The sequence below is a fragment of the Epinephelus fuscoguttatus genome, linkage group LG1 (assembly GCF_011397635.1).
Source record: "Epinephelus fuscoguttatus linkage group LG1, E.fuscoguttatus.final_Chr_v1".
NCBI classification, from domain to species: Eukaryota; Metazoa; Chordata; class Actinopteri; order Perciformes; family Serranidae; genus Epinephelus; species Epinephelus fuscoguttatus.
Window position 1 is genome coordinate 48,219,494 of NC_064752.1, and position 22,859 is coordinate 48,242,352.

Consider the following 22,859-nt stretch of genomic DNA (forward strand, 5'->3'; position numbering starts at 1 on the left):
ACTGGCTCGTGGAGTGAACAGAGGAGAGGAGGGGAAGGGGCAGTATTGCGCATGCGCAGCTTCCGGGTGCGTATGATTTGCAACACAAGACAATGAGAGTAAACTGATGAGAAGCGCATAATCGGTTTATGTCGATTATTTTGTTTTCACAATCGTTGAAAGCCCAAATGGTAATCTAGATCAAAATTCGATTAATCAAGCAGCCCTAACTCACGAGTCAAAACACAAAGATTATTTATTGGGTGGCTGGTTGATTCTGGCATCCATCAGCCAATGTGGCAGGTGGACAAAAAGTTAATTTCCAATCCTGCCTGTGTGCGATTTATCCTGGCTGTGTAGTGTAAGGCAGTTGTTTTGTCAGTGAACCTTGTGAGCTGTAATGGAGCCAAATTTTATAATGTTACCTTAATTATATGTTACTGTTGTCGATGACTTCATATGAGTAGGAGAACTCTGCTAGCCACTGGGCTAATTTATACAATATAAAATGCCTTAGGCTTGTACTAATAACATTATTCCAGTTGAGTGACTTGGCCTCGTTGTGGAAGAAGCAAGTGGTCAGGAAAGCAAAAAGAATTATGGACATCCTGGCCACATCCTTTCTCAGAATTTTGTGTTAATGCCCTCAGGGTGGCGCTATTATGCCCCTCTGAGGAAAACAAACAGATATTCAAACTCTTTCTTCCTTCAGCTATTACATTGCTGAACAGCAAACAACTATGAATGTAGAGCCAATGCCACTGACAGCCTGAATGTAACCTGAATGTAATTTTTTTTTTTGCTATTGTAATCTTGTTGCTGGGAATGTGTTATGTGTGTTTGTTGGGGTACATGTTGTTGTGAACTGTAAACAGAATTGCCCCACTGCGAGATAAATACAGTTTTCTGACTCTGACTCTATCTGTGGGGAAAATGTGTCCAGCAAAAGACAAGTGTTATGTCTCTGACTCTTGTGAGCTATAATGAACCTGATTTTTGAACTTGTGTTTGAAATACTCTCTATAAAGCCACGTTTAATGTGTGTTTTGGGTGTACAGCACTTCACAGAAACCCCACTGCAGACTTTGGAAGTGTAACTGCAGAACAACACAGACACACCACCGCAAAAGTATAAATGCTCACAGCGGCGTAGGCCATGCACATAGGAATGTGTAGGCTCTGCATAGAGCCAACACACAACTGAACACTGGCATGAACATATGACAATGTAAAATCCCACGTGCTGTGTTTCAGAGTCGATGGACTTAAAAATCAGCATATGTTCTATATATTCCATGGGAAAAAAACCTCAATTTTCTCACCAGTTTGAAGGATCAGTAGGATCAGTATCATTATGTAGAAGAAAGAAACTAGATTCTTACCTGCAGCCCGTTTTCTCTTTGGCCCCCTCTTGCTGGGCTTTTCCACCTTGGCTTTCTTTCCCTTTTTGCCTTTTTTTTCTTCATAGTCACTTCCTCCATCTTCATCATCCTCCTCTCCAAAGTCATTGTCTTCCTCATCGCTGCCAAAGTCATCTGCAGCAACGATGCAGCGGAAAGTCAGCGAGCTGGCTCTCCAATGTTTGGAGTCCATTAGTCAAATTCCAGCTGTTTTCACATATAGTGTCTGAAAATAATCTTCTCATCTAAATCAGACAATAGATTGACTTACCTGCTGAATCATTTTTGGATTTTGAGAGCTTGTCATCAGACTCCTCACTGGAACAAAGATGAGGAAAACAAAGTCTTATCAACTAGAAGAAAGGTGCCCAGGGAGATCTTGAACACAGCACAGATTTTAATCTGCATTTCATTTGTAAGATAAATACTCAAACAAGCTCCTGAGCAAAAATATTAAAGTATCACTTCAGTTTTTGTTTTAATTATTCTATTATTATCATCATTATTATTATTATTATTATTATTTTTGCTATGCAGTCTACAGCCTAATCCTCTCAAGATTTTTTACACATTTACACTTGTCATTTCAAGTGTCTCGATCTGGATGAGACTTTAAGACACTTTAACTGACAATGAGTCAAAAAGTTGTGTCTCTGTTAGCCACATCACTCATCTGATTGGATTTATTTCCTGAGCTGCATGTATAATGGACAAAAAAGTGAAATGCAACACTTTTGTTTTTGCTCTCATTTTTCACAGGTTTCAGTTAAGATCCAGGACTTCTTAGGCTTTCAGTAGATATATTTCTGTCAAATTTGGGTTGTAAATTTGTGAAAATCTGTGTAAGTGAGCATTTCTCCAAGATAACGCATGCAGTTTGACACAACACAATGCCACATATGTTCCAAGTTTTGAAGGAGTGTATCACTGGCATGCTGACTTCAGGAAAGTACAGCAGAGCTGTTGCCTGTGAACTGAACGTTCATTTCACTACCATAGGCCAATGTTGTTTTCATAAATTTGGATTTACATCCAACCACCCTCACAACAGCACATCAAATATAGCCACACCAGCTCAGGACCTCCTCATCCAGTGCCTTCACCTGCACCATTGCCGGAGACCAGCCACCTGAACAGGTAGTGTAACAACTGGATTTTTGTTTGCACGACTCAAGAATGTCTACAAAAACCATCTCCGGAAGCTCATCTGCATGCTCATCATCCTCATCGTCTTGACCTGACAGCAGTTTGTCATGGCAACAGACTTGAGCAATTGTAAAGCTGGTTGGATGTACTGCCAAATTCAGAGAAGCAATATTGTAGATGGCTTATGGTCGTGAAATCAAGATTCAGTTTCAGACAACAGCTCTGGTGGACATTTCTGCAGTCAGCGGAACAATGGCATGCTCCTACAAAGCTTGTGACATCTGTGGCATTGTGTTGTGTCATCAAACTGCACATTTTAGAGTGGCCTTTTATTGAGACCATTCCAAAGCACACCTGTGTAGTACTGATGCTGTTTAATCAGCCACACCTGCCAGGTGTATGGGTTATTTTGGAAAAGGATTGTTCACTAACATGGATTTTTATCTAATTTGTGACCAAAATTTTACAGAAATATATCTATTGAATGCATTAAAAAGTCTTAGATCCTTAACTTAAGCCTGTGAAAATGGGAGCAAAAACAAAACTGGGGCATTTAAATTCTTGTTCTGTTTAAATCAGGATCCAGAGCCTGGACTGGTGGTAATGCACCTGAAGCTGTTTGTTAACTGCCAAAAACACCAGATGGATAACTTGTGAACTAGCAGTTTAGTTACACCAATACCAGTCTAGCTATTGTTAGCTAGCTGATAACCACCCACAAACTCATAAATAGATGGATCACATTTATAAACATGAGCCAGGTGGCTAATTTCAGTGCAACCTAGACTGCCATTATCACAAGGGACATATTCTGTAAGTGGGTACTTTCACAGACTGTTCAGTTTATTTATTTTTGTTGTTGTTGAGTTCTTTCCCAACACGTCCAGCCATCAGCTATCGATGATGCATTCGTAGCCTCTGCACAATCAAATTGTACTTATGCTTACATTATGTGGTCTGCAGTTCTGGCAGAAAGTGGGCCAGCATATTCAAACTAAATGAGTGTATGTGCATAACAATTGTATTTTACAAAATTATGGATGATCAATGATAGCATTAACAAAATATTTTGATACTGCTGAGCTGAACTATGTGATAGTAGTTCCTGACATTCACACTACCCATTGACCAATAGAGTTTATCTACAGGAAGGAGTAACGCGGTGTGCTAGTAACACACCACACTAAGAGCCTCTCACCTGCAGCTCTTTATAGCTGACTGTGGCTGTTTCTGTTTCTACTATTCCTCCCTGCAATACAGTGATCTGCTGACCAAATAGTGCAGTAAATTTAGATTTAGATTAGACCTGCTTTTACTGAGGAAAAGCACTGCTACTGAGAGTCTGGGACCTTGGTGACAAACACATTGCATTCTCTATAAAATCTTCACAGTAAAAGCATCCTGTGAAGCAGTAATAGTAGGAAAAGTTGGTGTTACATCATCAGTAACTAAACATGTGGCCTGTGGAATGTTGGTCCACTCCTCTTCAATGGCTGTGCGAAGTTGCTGGATATTGGCAGGAACTGGAACACGCTGTCGTATACGCCGATCCAGAGCATCCCAAACATACTCAGTGGGTGACATGTCCGGTGAGTATGCTGGCCATGCAAGAACTGGGATGTTTTCAGCTTCCAGGAATTGTGTACAGATCCTTGCAACATGGGGCCATGCATTATCATGCTGCAACATGAGGTGATGGTCGTGGATGAACGGCACAACAATGGGCCTCAGGATCTTGTCACGGTATCTCTGTGCATTCAAAATGCCATCAATAAAATGCACCTGTGTTCGTTGTCCATAACATACGCCTGTCCATACCGTAACCCCACCGCCACCATGGGCCACTCGATCCACAGCGTTGACATCAGCAAACCGCTCACCAAGATGACACCACACACGCTGTCTGCCATCTGCCCTGAACAGTGAAAACCGGGATTCATCCGTGAAGAGAACACCTCTCCAACGTGCCAGACGCCATCAAATGTGAGCATTTGCCCACTCAAGTCGGTTACGACGACGAACTGCAGTCAGGTCGAGACCCCGATGAGGACGACGAGCGTGCAGATGAGCTTCCCTGAGACGGTTTCTGACAGTTTGTACAGAAATTCTTTGGTTATGCAAACCGATAGTTGCGGCAGCTGTCCGGGTGGCTGGTCTCAGACGATCTTGAAGGTGAACATGCTGGATGTGGAGGTCCTGGGCTGGTGTGGTTACACGTGGTCTGCGGTTGTGAGGCCGGTTGGATGTACTGCCAAACTGTCTGAAACGCCTTTGGAGATGGCTTATGGTAGAGAAATGAACATTCAATTCACGGGCAACAGCTCTGGTGGACATTCCTGCAGTCAGCATGCCAACTGCACGCTCCCTCAAAACTTGCGACATCTGTGGCATTGTGCTGTGTGATAAAACTGCACATTTCAGAGTGGCCTTTTATTGTGGCCAGCCTAAGGCACACCTGTGCAATAATCATGCTGTCTAATCAGCATCTTGATATGCCACACCTGTGAGGTGGGATGGATTATCTTGGCAAAGGAGAAGTGCTCACTAACACAGATTTAGACAGATCTGTGAACAATATTTGAGGGAAATGGTCTTTTGTGTGTATAGAAAATGTTTTAGATCTTTGAGTTCAGCTCATGAAAAATGGGACCAAAAACAAAAGTGTTGCGTTTATATTTTTGTTCAGTGTATATGTTATTATTTGTATTTAAATAAATTATATTTTTATAATCAGATTTTATTGATTCACTATTTAAGTAGCCTAAATTTTATTTTGCCATATTTTATTATTTCTTTTTATCATCATTGTATTGAGTTTTTATCTTTTATTCTGTATTTTGCATTATTTTATCTACTCATTTTTTATTGCTGTGTGTATTAGCTACCAAGTGCATTTTTACTTTATTTCCTGTGTTGCTTTTGGTGTTTAATCAACCTGCCAGCCCTCTGAATTACATTTGATTTGTTTAAAAGTTGCAAAATATTGACTGATTGATAGTTGTAATGCTAATTTAACCATGTTGAATCCCATTCATTTATGCTAACAACATTAACAATAAGAACTGGCAGCGGTTCGAATGAACATGTAAGTCTTTTTATTATTCACTGCCTATCCTCCCTCTCATTTAAGGGGTGCCTCTTCCCTGTGGTCTGTGTGCATCTCACTCGGGTGCTGACAACTACTTTCATTGGAAAGTAGCTAGCTAAAAACCACATGAAAAGTGGCTAATCTCTTCTCTCCAATTTCTTCTCACCTCTCTGTGCACATAAGTTATACAGTATTTTGATAAAGCTCAATTCCTAATGAAGTTTTTCTCATTCACATATTTTCTGTTTCTGCTGTCAGACGATGGAACAAGTGTGAAATACTGAGTGAAATGTGGCCCAGTAAGACTACCTGTTAACCGCCGCTATCTTGAAGCTGTCACTCTCATGGTCGCTGTGGCTCTACTGAAATCAGAGATGTTTCATCTCACAGCGCACAGCCAACAGTATTAAACGGCATGCCCACTACAGCTCTCTGCTGGTCCTCTGTCTGTCACTCAACGGAGGAGACAGAGAGAGGAGAAAAACTTCACACTCGATAAACAGCAATACCGCAACACTCCTGAACTGAAAGTCGCTAGTTTTTGGTGCTTCTTTGGAAAAAATAAATCCTTACTAGGGTCTGAAAAGTCAATAAATCTAGTGACAAAGTCAAATGGAAACACTGGATAGCGGGACTGCTCTGAGGGAACATGCAAATTTGATTGGCTGGTAGCGTCACGTGGGGCACCGTGCCAGCTAGAAGCAGAGAAGTGCTGCAGCTCAATTTTGACAGCTGAGAACAGACATGTATGCACAACATTTTTAACCCGTTTGCGTTCACTCACAAGGTAGAGAGAAGCAGAGGGAGGAGAAATAATTTTCCAGGACAACTCAAGCTTTTCAAAGACATTTTACTTTTTTCTTATTTTCCATGTCGTTTCCATGACTGGAAAATTGGCCAATTATTTTCCAGGTTTTCCAGTATGCGTGGGAACCCTGATAATGTAATTGACTCTGGAATAAATGAGCAATGTGGAAATACTTTGGATTATGAAGAAAATACAGGTTAACAGACAAAGCACATGCACATGCCGTATGTAAACAATGTTGTTAGCTGAGATTTTCCTTATCCGCTGTGAGGGTCCAAAGGACAGAGGGATGTTGTATGCTGTAAAGCCCTCTGAGGCAAATTGTGATTTGTGATATTGAGCTTATAAATAAAATTGAATTGAAATTGAATGTATCTACCCAGAAAAGCATCTCACATTGCTAACTTGTCATTATGTCAACATTAGCTGCTCTGTTTCAACAATATTTGGCTAACAAAACATGCACGCAGGCTGAAATTTAACTGAACTGTTCTGTCGGGAGTACAGTGACTTATACCAAAGGTGAGAAAGAAAAATAATAACGTTACATGTAGTTTGTTAAGCTATAAGTAGAGGAAAAAAGTCCACTAGCCACTAGGCTCATTTCTACAATGTACACATGCTTACACTAGTACTGTGTGACTAGCAAAAAAAAAACCAAAACAAAACAAAACAAATGTTTTGTCCATGAACCTTGATAGTTATTATTGGGCTGAATTTGATACCTTGGTTAAATTATCTTGTTGTTCATCCATGTTTTATGGCTGTTGGGAGAACTTTACCTTCAGGGCTTTAAACTGGATAACCCTGAAGTTTTATGAAAACGATGAAGGTTAAGATTTCTTCCAGAGAGTTTTCTGATAGAAAGCCCTGAATGTTAACTTATCCTATGAGCTGTTTTATGTGTGTAAGTGGAGTCACATTAAAGTAAACTTAACTACACTTATTATTTATGCATTGTTTTTATCTTTTATGGCCAAAAGTAAAAAAAGAAAGGGGCGTCAGCTTCTTCTGTTACAGACTGTGTTAAATGGGCATATGATATTGTCTCATATAGATCGCAGGCCCTTAAATCCCATCGAATCGAAATCGTCCAAATCGTTTCATGGCAGACTTTGTAATATTGGCTAATATCATTTTGTTGTCCAAAGAATCGATACAATATTGTATCATTATGACACAGGTGATTTACACCCCTACCACCAAGCAGAACCACAGCAGTGTGGCTATTCCACAGACTGTTTAGTATATCCCTTAAGCACCGTTTCCAAACACTTTCGGTATGGTACCTTTGGAACCGAAAGTACCATTCAGACATGGTACCTAGACCCTAGGGTTTCCACTGCAATATATACAGTATCTCACATAAGTGAGTACACCCCTCCCATTTTTGCAAGTATTTCATTTTATCTTTTCATGGGACAACACTATAGAAATGACACTTTGATATAACTTAAAGTAGTCAGTGTACAGCTTGTATAGTAGTATAGATTTACCTTCCTCTGAAAATTACTCAAAACACAGCCATCAACATCTAAACAGCTGGCAACATATGTGAGTACACCCCACAGTGAACATGTCCAAATTGTGTCTAAAGTGTCAATATTTTGTGTGCCAACCATTATTATCTAGCATTGCCTTAACCCTTTTGGGCATGGAATTCACCAGAGCTCACAGGTTGTTTCAGGAATCCTCTCCCACTCCTCCATGATGACATCATGGAGCAGATGGATGTGAAGACACCTTGCGCTCCTCCACCTTCAGCTTGAGGATGGCCCACAGGTGCACAGGTGAGTTTAGGGCTGGATACATACTTGGCCAGTCCATCACCTTCACCTTCAGCTTCCTCCAAGGCAGATGTCATCTACTAGGTGTGTTTTGGGTCATTATCATGTTGGAAAACTGCATTGCAGCTCAGTTTCCGAAGAGGGGCGATCATGCTCTGCTTGGAATTCATGTTTCCCTAAATGAACCGAGCTCCTCAGAGCCGGCAGCACTCATGCAGCCCCAAACCATGATGCTGCCACCACTATACTTGACTGTAAGCAAGGGACAGTTGTCTTGGTGCTCTGTCAGTATGTGTGGCACCTTGCCGAAAAGAGGGGGCTCGGGCAGGAAGAGATATGAAGGCATCTGATTGGTTCTTTCCATTCGCACCTGTAATAATTCTAATTCTTCTTCTTCTTCTTATGAAATCATATTTCCCATTGAAAACTCACCAAACTTTGATGGTGGCGCTACAGCAAGCGTCTAAAGTTCAAAACTTTGAAAATTCATAACAAATCAACCATACGTACTACAACTTCACAGCTTTCATCAAACTGTAGCTTCAATACTGAAAAAACTTTTGTACATTTAAACCTTTTAAAAATTATGACGTTCATCACACTGTTTTATTTAAAAAAAAAAAAAAACTGTAAAACTTCTTAAACCTATCTCCTCCCACAATTTTTGCTCAATTGACACCAAACTTGCTACAGAGCATCTTCAGACTGTCCTACACAAACTGTTTCTCAGATTTTTGATTTATAAAAAATTGAGCCTACAGTGCATCAAAATGTTTGACTGTAAACAGTACTGTAAACATATACATGCAAATTCTTGCTAAATACATTTTCAATGTTCATGAAAAAATGACAAAATTCTAGAGTCATATTAGATGATGTGTGGCAAATTTCAGAATTTTATCTCAAAAACTGAATTTTTTACAGCATTCTGAATTTTGCTCTAATGTGAACAATTGGAGTCAATGTAAAAATGGCAATTTTAAACATCAGTTTTTCACTTATGGAGCAAATCAATCATTGTTACAAACAAATTACCAACATCTCCATGCTGTCTAGATGCAATATGTGTATTTTCAGATTTTTGTCTTCATAACTGAATTTTTTTACAGTGGTTTCAAATCTGCCTTTCCATGCACGGATGGCTGCTTTCCTACACAACAGTGAATGGCTTACTCAATTTGTGAAGCCACTGTTGAGTTGCTACTTGCCAATTAGTTCAGAGTGGTAGATGACTGTCTTAGGTTCCAGAGGTTGTGGATTCGAGCCTCAACTGGTGCAGAATCCACATTGTAATGTAATCATCTTCTTGTGCTCCAGCTTACTGCTTAAAATTGCCTGAGCGTGACTGATCACTGTGCAGCATCTTCAAGTCTTTTTTCTGCTAGAAAATCTGCCTTCTCATGCTTGAAAATAAACAAACTTTGCACAAAGATCCAGTGTCAATACTTCAGTGTGAAACCATCTGAGGCTTCTCACTTTGCACATAGCTCAACTAGTTAAACATCAGTTTTTCACTTATGGAGCAAATCAATCATTGTTAAAATAAATTACCAACATTTCCATGCTGTCTAGATGCAATATGTGTATTTTCAGATTTTTGTTTCGATAACTGAATTTTTTACAGTGGTTTGAAATCTGCTTTTCCATGCATGGATGGCTGCTAAACCTGCACGTCTGGCTTTGTCAGTTTTTGAAGCTACACATGAATTGTCACTGACTAATTAGCTCAGTGAGATAGAAATTGATTCTCAGAGGTTGTGAGTTCACACCTCAGATGATGCAAAAGGCAGATTGTGTTGCTAAATTCCTAAATGTTGCTCAGAATTGCCTAAAAATGCCTGGACCAACCCATTGCTGCGCAGCAGCTATAATTTTCATTCCTTTTTCTGAACACATGATGTATTGACTACTCTCAGGATCGAAGCACAATTCACCCAGTATAACAAGAAGTGTTTCTGAACACGATTACCAACTATAGTTTTAAGTAATGGTAAAAGTTGTTATATGGAATATTTAAGGTGTGTTGATTGATTCACGTTGTGATCTCATGTGTTGAGTATCATTACAAGTTAAAGTTCCATCTTGAAAGTCAGGGGCAGTCGGTCCAGTGAGTGAAGTTATTTTTCTCCGACTCTAGTTGCTGCAAGAGGCATCAAAACATCCTCTCATTTTATAGTTACAGTCTACTAATTAGGGCTGGGTGATATGGCCTAAAAAAAAAAAAAAAAATCTCAGATTGTTTCATCCAAATCCAATTCACGATTTAAATCTATTTTTCCCCCTCCTACTTACAAAAAAAAAATATTTGTGGCCTGGTAGCACATACCTGGGGTCCAAAACTTTCAGCATGTGAATAACCCCCAGCTTTTCCACGTTAGCCTATATATGGGCACCATATCTCTTGCAATATACACTGCGACTGCATCTGTGATCGCTTTCCACCGGACCCCTTTCTTATCATACGGCAGTGTTTCCCCCTACCATTATATTGGATCACCCACTCTGATTTAAATTCATTAAAACAAATTGACCTAAACTACAAATTCGAATTAATAGATAAAATCGATTTATCGCCCAGCCCTACTCCTAATGAAACTCTCTCCGGTATGAACAGTGGTTACACGAGCCTTGAAACCAGCCACAACTCAGCCCTGAGCAGAGTGACCGTCCGCTACTGACCAATCAACGGACTGCAGTGTTCACAGCACTACCTTTTAGTAGCAGATCTGTGTGCTAAGTACCTCAACAGAAGGGGTGCCAAAAATGTTAACGGTACGGAACGTTTTCGTTGGTACCATCCACAACTTTTCCCAGTGACAACGGAAAAAAAGCATACTGAACTGAACTGAACTGAACTGTACCGTATTGCTCCATGGAAAGGGGCTTTACTGTCAGGCTGCAATGGAACGCATGTCACGGCTTGGGAGGCTCAAGCAGACTGACCCACGCCCAAGGAACAAAAAAGAAAAAAAAAAAAAAAAAAAAGAAAGAAAGAAAGAAAGAAAGAAAGAAAAGAAACCCTTTAAGATTTTAGAGAGTTAACATAACAAGCTGCATCCACTATCAATCAAATGCAGCTCTCTTCCCTCCCCCACAGTTTCCTCCAGCTGGGTATCTTTCTCTCTACACTTCCAGCTCAACCACCAGTCCTGTCCTGCCTCAAATACTGCTACAGAACACCTGGCTGCCTCCCTTCCAAAGCATGTATTTGATTTGGCACAACTACCTATTTCCTCTTATCCATACCCCCTAAACGCTTCATTCTACCTAGGCCTAAACCTCCTCAGCCTTGATACACCTGTCCTGCTAAACACTGGTGTCTAAGTGCTGAGTGTGCCTGACTGCCTCTGGTTGGTTGCATTCACCTTACTCATACGCAAGCTGCTGGTATTCTCAAGGTCACATTCTGCTCCTCTCTGCATCAAGTGTTAAACTTTTTTTTTTTTTTAAAAGTTGCAGCACTTAACATGCTACAGAAAGCTGCTAGGGATTGCTAGTACCACCAATCTATGCCGAGGGCTCACCTGTCATCCTGTGAGTTCTTTGAGCGTTTGTGCTTGGGCTCACGAGGGGCTGCACGCACCTTCTTAGGCTTGTTCTCACCATACTCCTCATCTACAGAGAAAGGAAAAGATTTTAGTATTTCCCTCACATGCATTTTTTGCTGTTGGTAACACAGCACTTTTTTTGTTAGTCACACTCTCTTATTTTCTCTCGTATTTCTTTATCTGATTCTCAATAGAGATATTTGTAGGTCTTCTAAAAGGCATATGTGAAAACCATCAGAGAGGAGATGGCACAATAGTCATGCTGAGACCGTGACATTGAATTTACCCAGCATTAAATCCTGATCCATTACTTGTACTCAAAAGCATCAAAACTAAAGGCCTTGCTACGGGCCTCCAGATTAAAACTGGAATGACATACTTTTCCCCCCGATTTGATACTGCCACAATACGTGGGTGCTGAGATGATATGTATTAACTTTTTAGTATTATGACTCGATGTTACCATTTATTGAGATTTTTGTTTACTGCTTTAACAGTAGACTATGGGGAAAATTGTATCACACACTTCAAGCCTGTATATCATGACACGTTTCCAAAAACAATTCACATCATGTCAGCCAGTCTTTCTGACTTTTATTTCAGCAGCATCATATACTGTATAGAAAAGTGGCAAATAAATTAGTATCTGTTTTATTGTTCTATTTTTAACTTTTATTGCTGCGAAGCACTTTGAGATCTTGCTCTGCAAAAGTTGCTATATTAAAATAAACTTTATTGACTTACCCAATTACTAAAATGTACATGTGCGATAGAATGAATAAGAAAATACTTTCTGAAATAAACTTACTTTTCACTACATTTAACTGGCCTCTGCTCATTAAGCTAGTGCAGTGTTTAACATGTATTGATTTATTTGCAGTGGCACATTATTTTTTATTTATTTTTTTTTAGTGTTTTGTTCTCTCTCTCTCTCTCTCTCTCTCTCTCTCTCATTACTGTTAATTTATTATGCTGATCCGTTCTGTACGACATCTATTGCACGTCTGTCCGTCCTAGAAGAGGGATCCCTCCTCAGTTGCTCTTCCTGAGGTTTCTACCATTTTTTTTCCAGCTAAAGGGGTTTTTTGGGGGGAGTTTTTCCTTATCCACTGTGAGGGTCCAAAGGACAGAGGGATGTCGTATGCTGTAAAGCCCTGTGAGGCAAATTGTGATTTGTGATATTGGTCTTTATAAATAACATTGAAATTGAACTGAAAATAGGTAAAATCTTTTATTGTAGAGCTGCATGCAGTGCATTGATTCGCTTAGCCCATCACTATGTTCTCCATTTATTAGACCACAAATGAGACAAGAATTAGCTAGCTGGTGTACCCCACAGTCCCTCTATCTCACAAATGCAGACATTACCATCTGTTTTTATATACTTGATTAATCCCTGAGGGGAAATTCAATATTTCACTCTGTTTGTCAATTACACACAGTACACACATACAGTTTATTAAATCATTTACAATTTCTCTATTGATTTTCCAGTAAATGTATTGTATTTCAATATACATGGATATCATGATGTAAAATATCATACAAAGTATAGCTTTTATCCACATGGCCAACATTTACTCCCACTAATATGCTACTGAAACACATCTTTGAGAATCTCTTACCTGCATCATCAGACTCGTTGAATTGTGAGTAGTTCACCACTTTCCTGTTCCTGTGAAGAAGCATACACATTGTATCACATTACATTTACACAGGACACAGTTACTTCACATGTGGTGTAGGCAACAAAATATAGAGGGTCGTGTCCAGCAATTCAACAGAAACAAGTTTGCTGTGTATTAATGTCTGAGTTGTATTATTTGGTTTGATATGTCACAGACGGCCTCTAGCTGGGGGCACTTAACTGAACACTGGTCTAGCTTCTACAGTTTCCATGGCTAATTTGGCAAAGTGTATGAGGGATGCCTCAGGTGACAGCAGCCAGCTATAGTTCAGGTAACACACACCTCTAAAAGCTGCGTTGGTGCAGCTTAAAAACCACAGATAAATCATCCCTCATCCTGCTTATGTGACTACCTTTAAAACACAACCTAAAGTGTGTTACATACAACATGCAAACTTTAAAAAGAAAATACAGGGTAAAATAAAATCATTTTCAAGCACAGGTTATTAAGGGTGTCACAAGCAGCCAAGAAAAAAGACAATAAACATCTTGACTGATGTCACATATCTTGTCGCATACTGATCACAGGCCACTAAACTGAATTCAATCAAAATTATGTTGTGGCAGACTTTGTGATATCTGCACAAATCGTATCACTGTCCAAAAAAACAACAACAACAAAAAAAAAAAACAAAAAAAAACAGAATATTATGCTGTGACAAAACTTGGGATTTACAACCTTACTGGTTACAAATCTATCCACACTGGAGCAAGGTGGGTGTTGGTGCGTGTGTGTGTGTGTGTGTGTGTGTGTGTGTGTGTGTGTGTGTGTGGTGGTTGGAAGGGGAACAGTGCCAGAAACTTTTGCAAGTACAGTGGAAACCTCTTACAGTGATCTTGTCTGTCCAGGTCAAATTGATGACTGCAAGCAGATGATTATTAGAAAAGTTTTTCCCTTTTATTTCTCATGCAGATAATTGACATTTGTCTATGTATTTGGTGAACATTAAGTAATGAAACAGACAGCTTAGGGTTTTTCCTGCCTAAAAAATGACGAGGTGGCAGCCTCTGTCAAATTTCATCTCACCTCCTGCTCTCGACAAAACTCTGACGAGTTTCATAATAGAAAACACTATTTTCTACTAGGGATGCAACGGTTCTCTGTAAAATATTGAACCGTTCGGTCCACCCTGCACTGATCAATATGCCCTTATGGACGGCGAGTTTTCAGTTTTGCAATTAATTTTGCATTGATGCTTTACAGGCCACTGTGTGTGTGTGTGTGTGTGTGTGTGTGTGTGTGTGTGTGTGTGTGCCTGTCCCCAGGCCGAGTTCATGGGTGTGTAAAGAGTAGGGTTGTAGTTTCCTGGTTGACTAGTCGATTATTTGGTCGCTATGCTCTCATCCGACCAAATTCTCATTAGTCGAATAATCGCTGTGTTACTTTTATAAGGAGAAAAAGTGCTACATCAATAGCTTTCCAGGATTAATTAATTATTTCCTGCGGTGGGGGGACAGGCTAAGTTACCTGTGAAAATAACCTGCAGATTTTTTTTCCCACGACTAATCGATTAGTTGAAGATTATGTGCGAATTTAGTTGACCACGATTTTCTTTGGTTGACTACAGCCCCAGTCGTTATGCCTATTCAGTGTTGAGTTGTGTTAGAAGATGAATATGCAGACTTGCAGTCGTGCACAACAACAAGGTTAAAGTTAGAGCACAGGAAACATATGTCTGTAAGTACAAATGTATTGCTCTGAGTTTATTTGCTTATGTTATGTAGAGTTGCTCACTTGCACTTTGTTTGTCATTGTAATGCTGTTGTGGTGCCGAAGCTAATTTCTGCATCTATGAAGATTTCCATCATATGTTAGCATTATGCTAGCGGACCATGCACTAATTGTTTTCCCACGTTTGTTGCACTCACGCCAGCTATATTTTGAGTTAACTTCTGTCTTCTTTTTATTAGGTAAAGGAGCTCGATTAGCCTAAATCTTTTTGTTTTGTTTTTTTTTGTTTTTTTTGCTGTGGCTCACAGAGCAGTCTGCTTCTCCAAGTCTGTGGCACTGCATGTAGAAGCTTCAGTGTTGTGACACTGACTATCACTTGTGTCGTGTCACCAATCAGTGGGGGCTGTAGGCGGGACATTGTTACACAGCCAAGAGTGGGGACTTCAGGCATAGAGATGGATGCATTAGAGCCAGAGGAGCGCGTTTTAAAATAAACGTATTTTATCGGTTAAAGGGCTGTTGAAGACTTGTGGGAGGAGCTGTTGATGACACCGCACATGTGAGCCACTGGCGGTGGATGAACAGGAAACAGCTGATAGCAAGAATTAGCAACAGCTAGTAGTAAGAGGGAAACACAACCCTGAAAGACACTGTGAAGATGAGCAAAGAATTGCACGCCCTCCTTGCCCTCGCAAACAAGAGGCCATTAACCATCAGATGACGGGGATGGTGAAGAACAGGCCGATTTACGAGAATCGCCGCCTGACTATCACCACCTGACTAGCCACGGCTTCCCTCCCTTGTCACTGTTTACGTCACACGCTGAGCTACATGTTTTGTTACTTGCTCACACCCCCCATTGCCCAGAAAAAGGCACAATCTGTATACAAAAGTAGGTAGGTGGCATTTTGTTTTTTTATACTGCCAATGCTGAAAAAAGACTGATTGGGCTTTCCTGCAAATTTGCACAATTCCTATCTAAAAAGGGCTTATGTTAGTCTACATACAGACAGCCGTCATTTGAGCTTATTAGTTACAATTCGCTATCAGCCGAACTAGCGTGCTGTCCTTGTGTAAGACATAACGTTAGTGTTGGTGGATGAGAGACTATGGACGGATCATATTGAATATCACTGTCTGCATGTTTACATGTTCATGCTTGCTAAACACATGTATTGATGAAGTATTGGTTCCTTACTCGCGAAGGTTTAATTTCACTTACAGTTACGAGTGTAGCTCCTGTCAACTCGAGTAATTTTCGAATTATCTTCACTTCGTTTCCACCACAGCCACTCGGCTGTTCATCGGTTACGTTGTCGTGTAGGCGTCTGTGTGTGTAGATGTGTGTGTATGTGGATGAGTTCAGCACCGGCACAAAAGAACTGATACCGAAAGTGCTTATCAATACTATGGTCTTTGATTAGCCTTGGGGCTAATTTAGTACTGGGTTTCGGTACCCATCCTTAATCAAAACACAAACAAAGTGAAATTTGTATAAATTAAATAAAGTTTGCTGCTACACTGGCTCTGAAGTGCGGAACGCTGCAAGTGTGTGTTCCACAAATCAGCATTCTTCATCCTTGACTGCTTAATATCTCCTCACCTGTTCGTGTGTGGCATCCTGACCGCAATCCTGTGGCATCCTGACCGCAAGTGTCGAGATTCCTGAAAGCTGCTTTGTTGTCCCTCTTTCAATTGCAGTGTTACAAATTAAAAAATATATGTGCAAATAAAGAGTGAATGCAAATTAGGGAAAGTAGGTCTAATACTAGCATGAAGCCATCTAGAAAGCCACATCAATCTGAGGTAACATTTAGCTGGTATAGCATGCTTCTTAACTAAGCTAATTGGCATAATTTAACATCAGCTTACTCAACTTACATGGTTTGATATAAAGAACGAGTGCAGGGTTGTGCCTCTTGCTGTCTTGTTTGCTGTACATTTATGTTTAAACATACAGTGCGTACCTCTCTCGTAAAGTTATGATCTCAAAGATCTCTGTTTCGTCCTCTGTGGTGGCACATGTAAGGGATAATGTATAGTGAGCCGGTGACTGTTGAAAAATAACAATGGCTTACTACTAAAACATATAAATGAAATAAAGAGATAAAGATGTTTTAATAAATTTGACTGGACAATTTGGGTTTTGTGGCCCTCCGAATATGCATCCTCTGTAAATTTGTTTGCATGGATCTCTGGGATCTTTGTGATTTTTCGTTTTGGGGTTGTGGGAAAGGGTAAAATACTCCACTCCGTCTTCATCCGTCTTCAGCTCAAACGCATCCCTCGTCAGCTCACGGTTCCCCTCTCTGCCATGTCTGGCTAGATGGAGCTGGACCTCAAACCACACTCTCTTTACCAGCCTGCTGGCTGTGGTTGGTGACAGCGTTGCCAATGACCTGATGAGCAGTAAGTCTGAGGCTGAGATGAAAATGCTGCATTTTGCCACTCCGATCCTATTTGGCCCGTGTGGACTAACGTTAACTGATTTTGATGCTCCTCAGTCTAAGGCCGTTGCTATGGCGTCCCTAGCAACGGAGCAGCAGAGCAGCGGTGATACCTCAAGAAATAAACATGGCAGAATTTTGTTGATTGACCAATCACAATCAAGTATTTAAGAGTGCCATGTTCTAAATGGTAATATGTGGTTATTGTAGTGTGTTTATTGACAGGCTACTTGCGTTGTGATATGTAGTCCCATGGCTATCTGAATTTGGTAATCTTGAAAAGTTTGTATCTGGATCAGTGTGATCCAATCCAATGTTGCTTTAGAAAAAGCACAAAAGTGAAATGGATTTGCTTGACAACAAAACATGGGATTTCCAAATCTGGGTCATTCTGATCCACATTCTATTTCTTCAACAACTGGGCCAAGAATATTCAAGAACTTGTTGATTCATTCATACAGGCACAGTGTGATATGAACAAAACGGTTGTTTGGAGTAGGGTATAAATCTGTAAATGTGGCAATGATCACCATCCTTTCAGCCACTCACATGACCTAATTGAAAACGTTAAAACAGCTGTTCAAAAACAATGGCACATGTCAAAAATGGCTAACCGAATGTGCAGAGCATTACTCGTCAATATTGAAAGTTGCCTGGCATTAAGACCAAACACAACTTCAAATGACATCTTTCATGTAACAAAGTAATCTACACCTGCACGTTTGGCAAGGTAATGTAATGCATTGCAGGATGGTGTCTAAATGCATTGTGGTGAAAGGTGTGCCAGGTTCAACTTTTTGCCAGAGCCGTTCTCTGCATCTGCAGAGCACTGGCTTTGATTAAGATGAATGACTGGGCCACTTTTTTTTTCTCGCAATGCTATTGTCTGTCTGAACTGGCCTTAAGCTAAAATCATGTGTGGCGTCGCGGACTGTGAGCACGTGTGAACAATCAGGCCTTTCATGCAGCAGATGATGTGTCTTTTTTAAGTTTGTGGAGATAATTAAAGTCCAGTAACCCTGATTTCCTTGTGCAATACGTCGAAACAAGACGAAACTATCGCTGGATTAAAATAAAATCTGCACAATTTAAGTAACTGTAAGACATAAGTTGTGTCTAATGCCATTACAAATTGGGGAAGATATTTTTTTTTTTTCAAAGAAAGGGCTGCAGATGTGACGTGTATGCATGAAAATGGAATTGGGGACAGCATTTCTACGACTGCTGTGAGAGGTGTGTGACCAAAACTTTTGTGTTCAGTTTTGGTAAGAATGTAAGAAAAGTGTCTTGCTGATAATGATGTGTTTATGATAGTTTGAGATATTAGAGGGGACTTATTTTTCTAATCCAAGTGAAATGTATATTAATAACACTGAGACCTTGAGCGTATTAATCATACCTTATTCCATCTTCCATTATTTTCATAGTCCCCGAAGACTGGCTAATTCCAAATAATTTAATTTTCACTTAGAGACATTCCAGGTGTATACATTAAAGTTTGTGACTGATAGATACCACTGGGGGTAAAAATCACTGTTTCATCATGATACGATATTTGCTGATATTACAAAGTCTGCCATGATATGATTTTGATTAGATGCAATTTAAGGGCCTGCGATCGATGAAACGTTATTATATGCCCATTTAACTCTATCCATTACAGAGACAGCTGCCACCCTTTTCTTTTTTGTTTTTGGCCATAGAAAATAAAATCAACACATAAATAATGTAAGTAACTGTAACTACTTCAGTGCAGTGAAGTTTACTTTAAACTGACTCCATGAGCACATGTAAAATGCCGTACTGTAAAAACAGAAACTGACATCAAATTTTCAAATTTCCAACATGAACATATTATGCGCGAGAAGGCTTCTATCAGGAAACATAACCAAATCTTAAAATGAAATTGTGACATTTCATCAAAATCACTTTACTCTACATCTCATTTAAAATACAACAAAAATAAACCACTAAATAAATCCCCTAAAAAAAACAATCAATTCTGCACTCCTGTATGCATAATAAGAGTGAAAACCCAATGTGGTTTTTTTTTTTTTTTTTTTTTTTTTTTAAAATCTGATAACGTCTGCCATGCCAAGTCACAGATATTATCCTGGCCAGCCGCTGCTCAAGAAATTAGGTGTATGTTTTGGTGATATCTATCGCTCCTTTGCATTGGCTTCACTACCTACATTTGGTGTGAATATAGAAAATTATGGTTATTTATGATGAAAGGAGGGTCATGCATTTCCCCAAGCAACTAATAGAGCTCAAAGAAAACTATTTGTGACCTCGAGGAGACTCAATGTAATGATAATAGTTTAAAAAAAAAAGAAAAAAAGTCACACCCCAGCCACCCCCTCCTCTAACACGTAAAGAACAGTCCCTAACAAATTCCTTGACACAACCTGCGAACGTTTAAATAAAATATAAAAGTCTAAAAATGACTTCTAATCAAGTTGAAGGACTTTTAATTTGTATATGTGTTGGACTGTGGAGACAGCTGCGTTATAATCACGGTGGAGATATTGCATTAGGGGGTGTGGTGACTTCTGTAGTTCTCCGCCTTCCTCTGACATCAGCCAGCAGTGTTAATTTACTGCCAGCACTGAAAATGTATGTGCCCTCCGCAATTCTTCCAACGACGTAATTTATGGCGAGTAATATCTTATTTGTTGTGAAGAGATAAAAATGCTACAAAAAAATACAGTGAAATGCGATGCAAGTAGCCTAAAGCAGCGACATGCCTAGTCTGCGCGGCAACAAGATCAAACCCCGAGGCCGAACACCACCTCCTCCGGTCGTTTTTTTTTCTGGGTAGGGGGGTTGTTAGCGTTTTAGAGCCTCCCCTAGATGAATGGGTAGCCATATTCTCATTCTCAGTTCTAGAGGGAAAATATTGTCAGGCCTGGCTTAAGTGAGCCGTAAAACGTAGCTGGTTAAATCACACCGCCTAATTTTACGCCTGGCCTACATAGCAGCCAACAATGCACATCATGGATCCGTATAAAAGCCTGATAGACACGACACAGCGGCGGGCTGCGCGTATCTCCACAAGACATGGCGAACAGTCCACACCGCTGGGATCCATGTTAGAAAAGAGGGTGCACACACAAGAAGGGAAAGCACACGCGCACCCATTCCCATTATTTTTTCATGAAATAAACAAATTCCCAGCTCATAAAACACAGCATGGTCGAGACGTGCACGTTATCTGCGAAGCCTTGCCAACATGGTGTCGTTATTAACTTAGGAAGAGCAGAGGACAGATTTAGCACACCTACCTCACTGGTCTTGACATTTTGCAGGAATACTGTAGAGGTTAAGGATGTAACAAAGGGGGGGAGAAGAAAAAGCACAGGGGAAAAAAGAAATATAGATTCCCGCTCTGCAAAACACCGAGGGGGAGCGAGGTTGGCGCACAACTCCGCCGTCCTAGCTAGCGCGTAAAAATAAAAGCACGGCAGCGACTTGTCCTCCAAATGCAAATATTCTTAATTTTTTACCTTCAGCTACTCAAAATGGTGAATAAAACAAACTGAAACTGCAGCCTGTGTGCAACCAAACCCCGCGGCCTTGAGGGGTGGGTCTTCGAGGACACGCACCGCCCCTACGGGGCCCTGAGAGGAGCAACACGGTACTCTGCTTCTCCCATTGGCTGATTTGAACGACGAATTTCCTTTATATTGGATACTTTAGCTGCACGTCAGAGCACTTTTAGCGTATAGTCCCCCGCCTCCGTTAGCAGGCTCGGTTGAATTAGATCTGTTAAGAAAACAAAAAGAGGCCCTCAGGTTGGATGCATACATTGAATTCAGTGTGGGTCCCATATGACCATAAAGTAACATTGAAAGTATAGGTTACAACGTGCAAAACATCATGAATACATAATGTTTGAATGTAACATATTTTAGGAATCAGGTGGACTATGGTATTGCAGAGAGTAACCTTCTTCTTTCCACCTGGCAGACTGCTGCAGCAGGAGATGCAGGTAAAAAACAGTTGCACCTATAGTATTATTAGAGCCCATCATATTAACGTTATACAGGTTATTTTGGTGATCGATTTCACACAGTTAAGCATTTTTTAATATTCAGACTTAAATAAGAATTACAGTGCCAAATTACCGCTCACCGTTAGAGGGATTATTTTTTTTAAGTGGGGTTGTATGGGGTAGGGTACTTATCCGTAGTCAGTGTAATATATACAGTAGATGTCAGTTGGCACACCCCCAGTTTGGAGGAGGGGTCAGCAGCAAAACATATTTTAGCCACCATAAAAAGGCCCACCTAAAAATATCAATATCAGTTTAAGTGTACGCTATGTTAAGAGTATTTTCAGCACTTTACCTTTCCCTCAAACCGCCCATTTTGACGAGGAAGCCATTATTAGCTCTAGTTTCCCATCTACACTGTCTTCAAAGCCACCAGACCCCACTGACAAAAACAGTAATTTTAGCTTGCTGAACTTGGGAGCTGCTGGTTGGTCACTAAGTGCATTTAAGTTATTGTGTGACACTGGTGGATCCAAGCTAACTCTTCACATTTCAGAGTCAATAACACACACAAAAAAACAAAAACAAAACTGATCAGGGCAACAATAGACAGCAGCTCTTGTGCTCAGTAGCATTAAATCACTGTTTTTCTCACTGGAGTCTGGGTTTGAAGAGAAGCAATATAACGGCTTAATTTTCCAGTTGGAAATCACTCTCTGACATTAAGATGAAGCAGTGAAAATAGTCTCAACATAGCATACACTTAAACTGATATTGATTTCTTTAGATGAGACATTTTTTCGACATATTTATATATGTATATGTACTGCATGTTCTATTTTTAATCTTTATTTTCTTTTCTTAGTATACATTGTCACTCTCCACTTTCTGTCTGTGCTTTGAGCTGCTGTGACATGTGAATTTCCCCAGTGTGGGATCAATAAAGTTTATCTTATCTTATCTTATCTTATCTTATCTTATCTTACCTTATCTTATCTTATCTTTAGGTGGCTGAAATACATTTTGTTGCTGATTCCTCCACAGTAGTACATTACTTAGGCCCTGTTTCGATGACAACGGTTTCTCTAAAAACAGAAAAGTCTGTCCTTTGCATTTTAAAAAACTTCTGCGTTTATATGACGACGTTATTGAAACAATCGACAAAGAAGACACAATGGCGAAAGCACACACAGATAACTTTGTCTGGATGGACGACGAGGTGGAGTTGCTACAGTAACAGATCTACACTTCACTTCAAATCAACAGGGTGAGCAGCACAAACAGAGCTCGGCATTGTTGTTGT

General features: G+C 40.1%; 2 protein-coding genes across 3 annotated transcripts in view; one reads left to right on the forward strand and one right to left on the reverse strand.

The window, feature by feature from the left end:
* The window catches only part of nucks1a (nuclear casein kinase and cyclin-dependent kinase substrate 1a), a 35,970-nt gene extending 14,814 nt beyond the window's left edge, over nucleotides 1–21,156 (reverse strand). Inside the window, exons 1-5 of the mRNA XM_049571706.1 lie at nucleotides 20,847–21,156; nucleotides 13,382–13,431; nucleotides 11,733–11,823; nucleotides 1,651–1,697; nucleotides 1,362–1,514 (exon numbers count right to left, since the gene is read on the reverse strand). Of these exons, the coding sequence (XP_049427663.1) occupies nucleotides 1,362–1,514; nucleotides 1,651–1,697; nucleotides 11,733–11,823; nucleotides 13,382–13,431; nucleotides 20,847–20,863 (358 nt within the window). The 5' untranslated portion in view covers nucleotides 20,864–21,156. The remainder of the gene's footprint in view (nucleotides 1–1,361; nucleotides 1,515–1,650; nucleotides 1,698–11,732; nucleotides 11,824–13,381; nucleotides 13,432–20,846) is intronic.
* The window catches only part of LOC125885864 (uncharacterized), a 375,199-nt gene that overhangs the window by 20,237 nt on the left and 332,103 nt on the right, over nucleotides 1–22,859 (forward strand). The gene's annotated exons all lie outside the window — the stretch shown is intronic.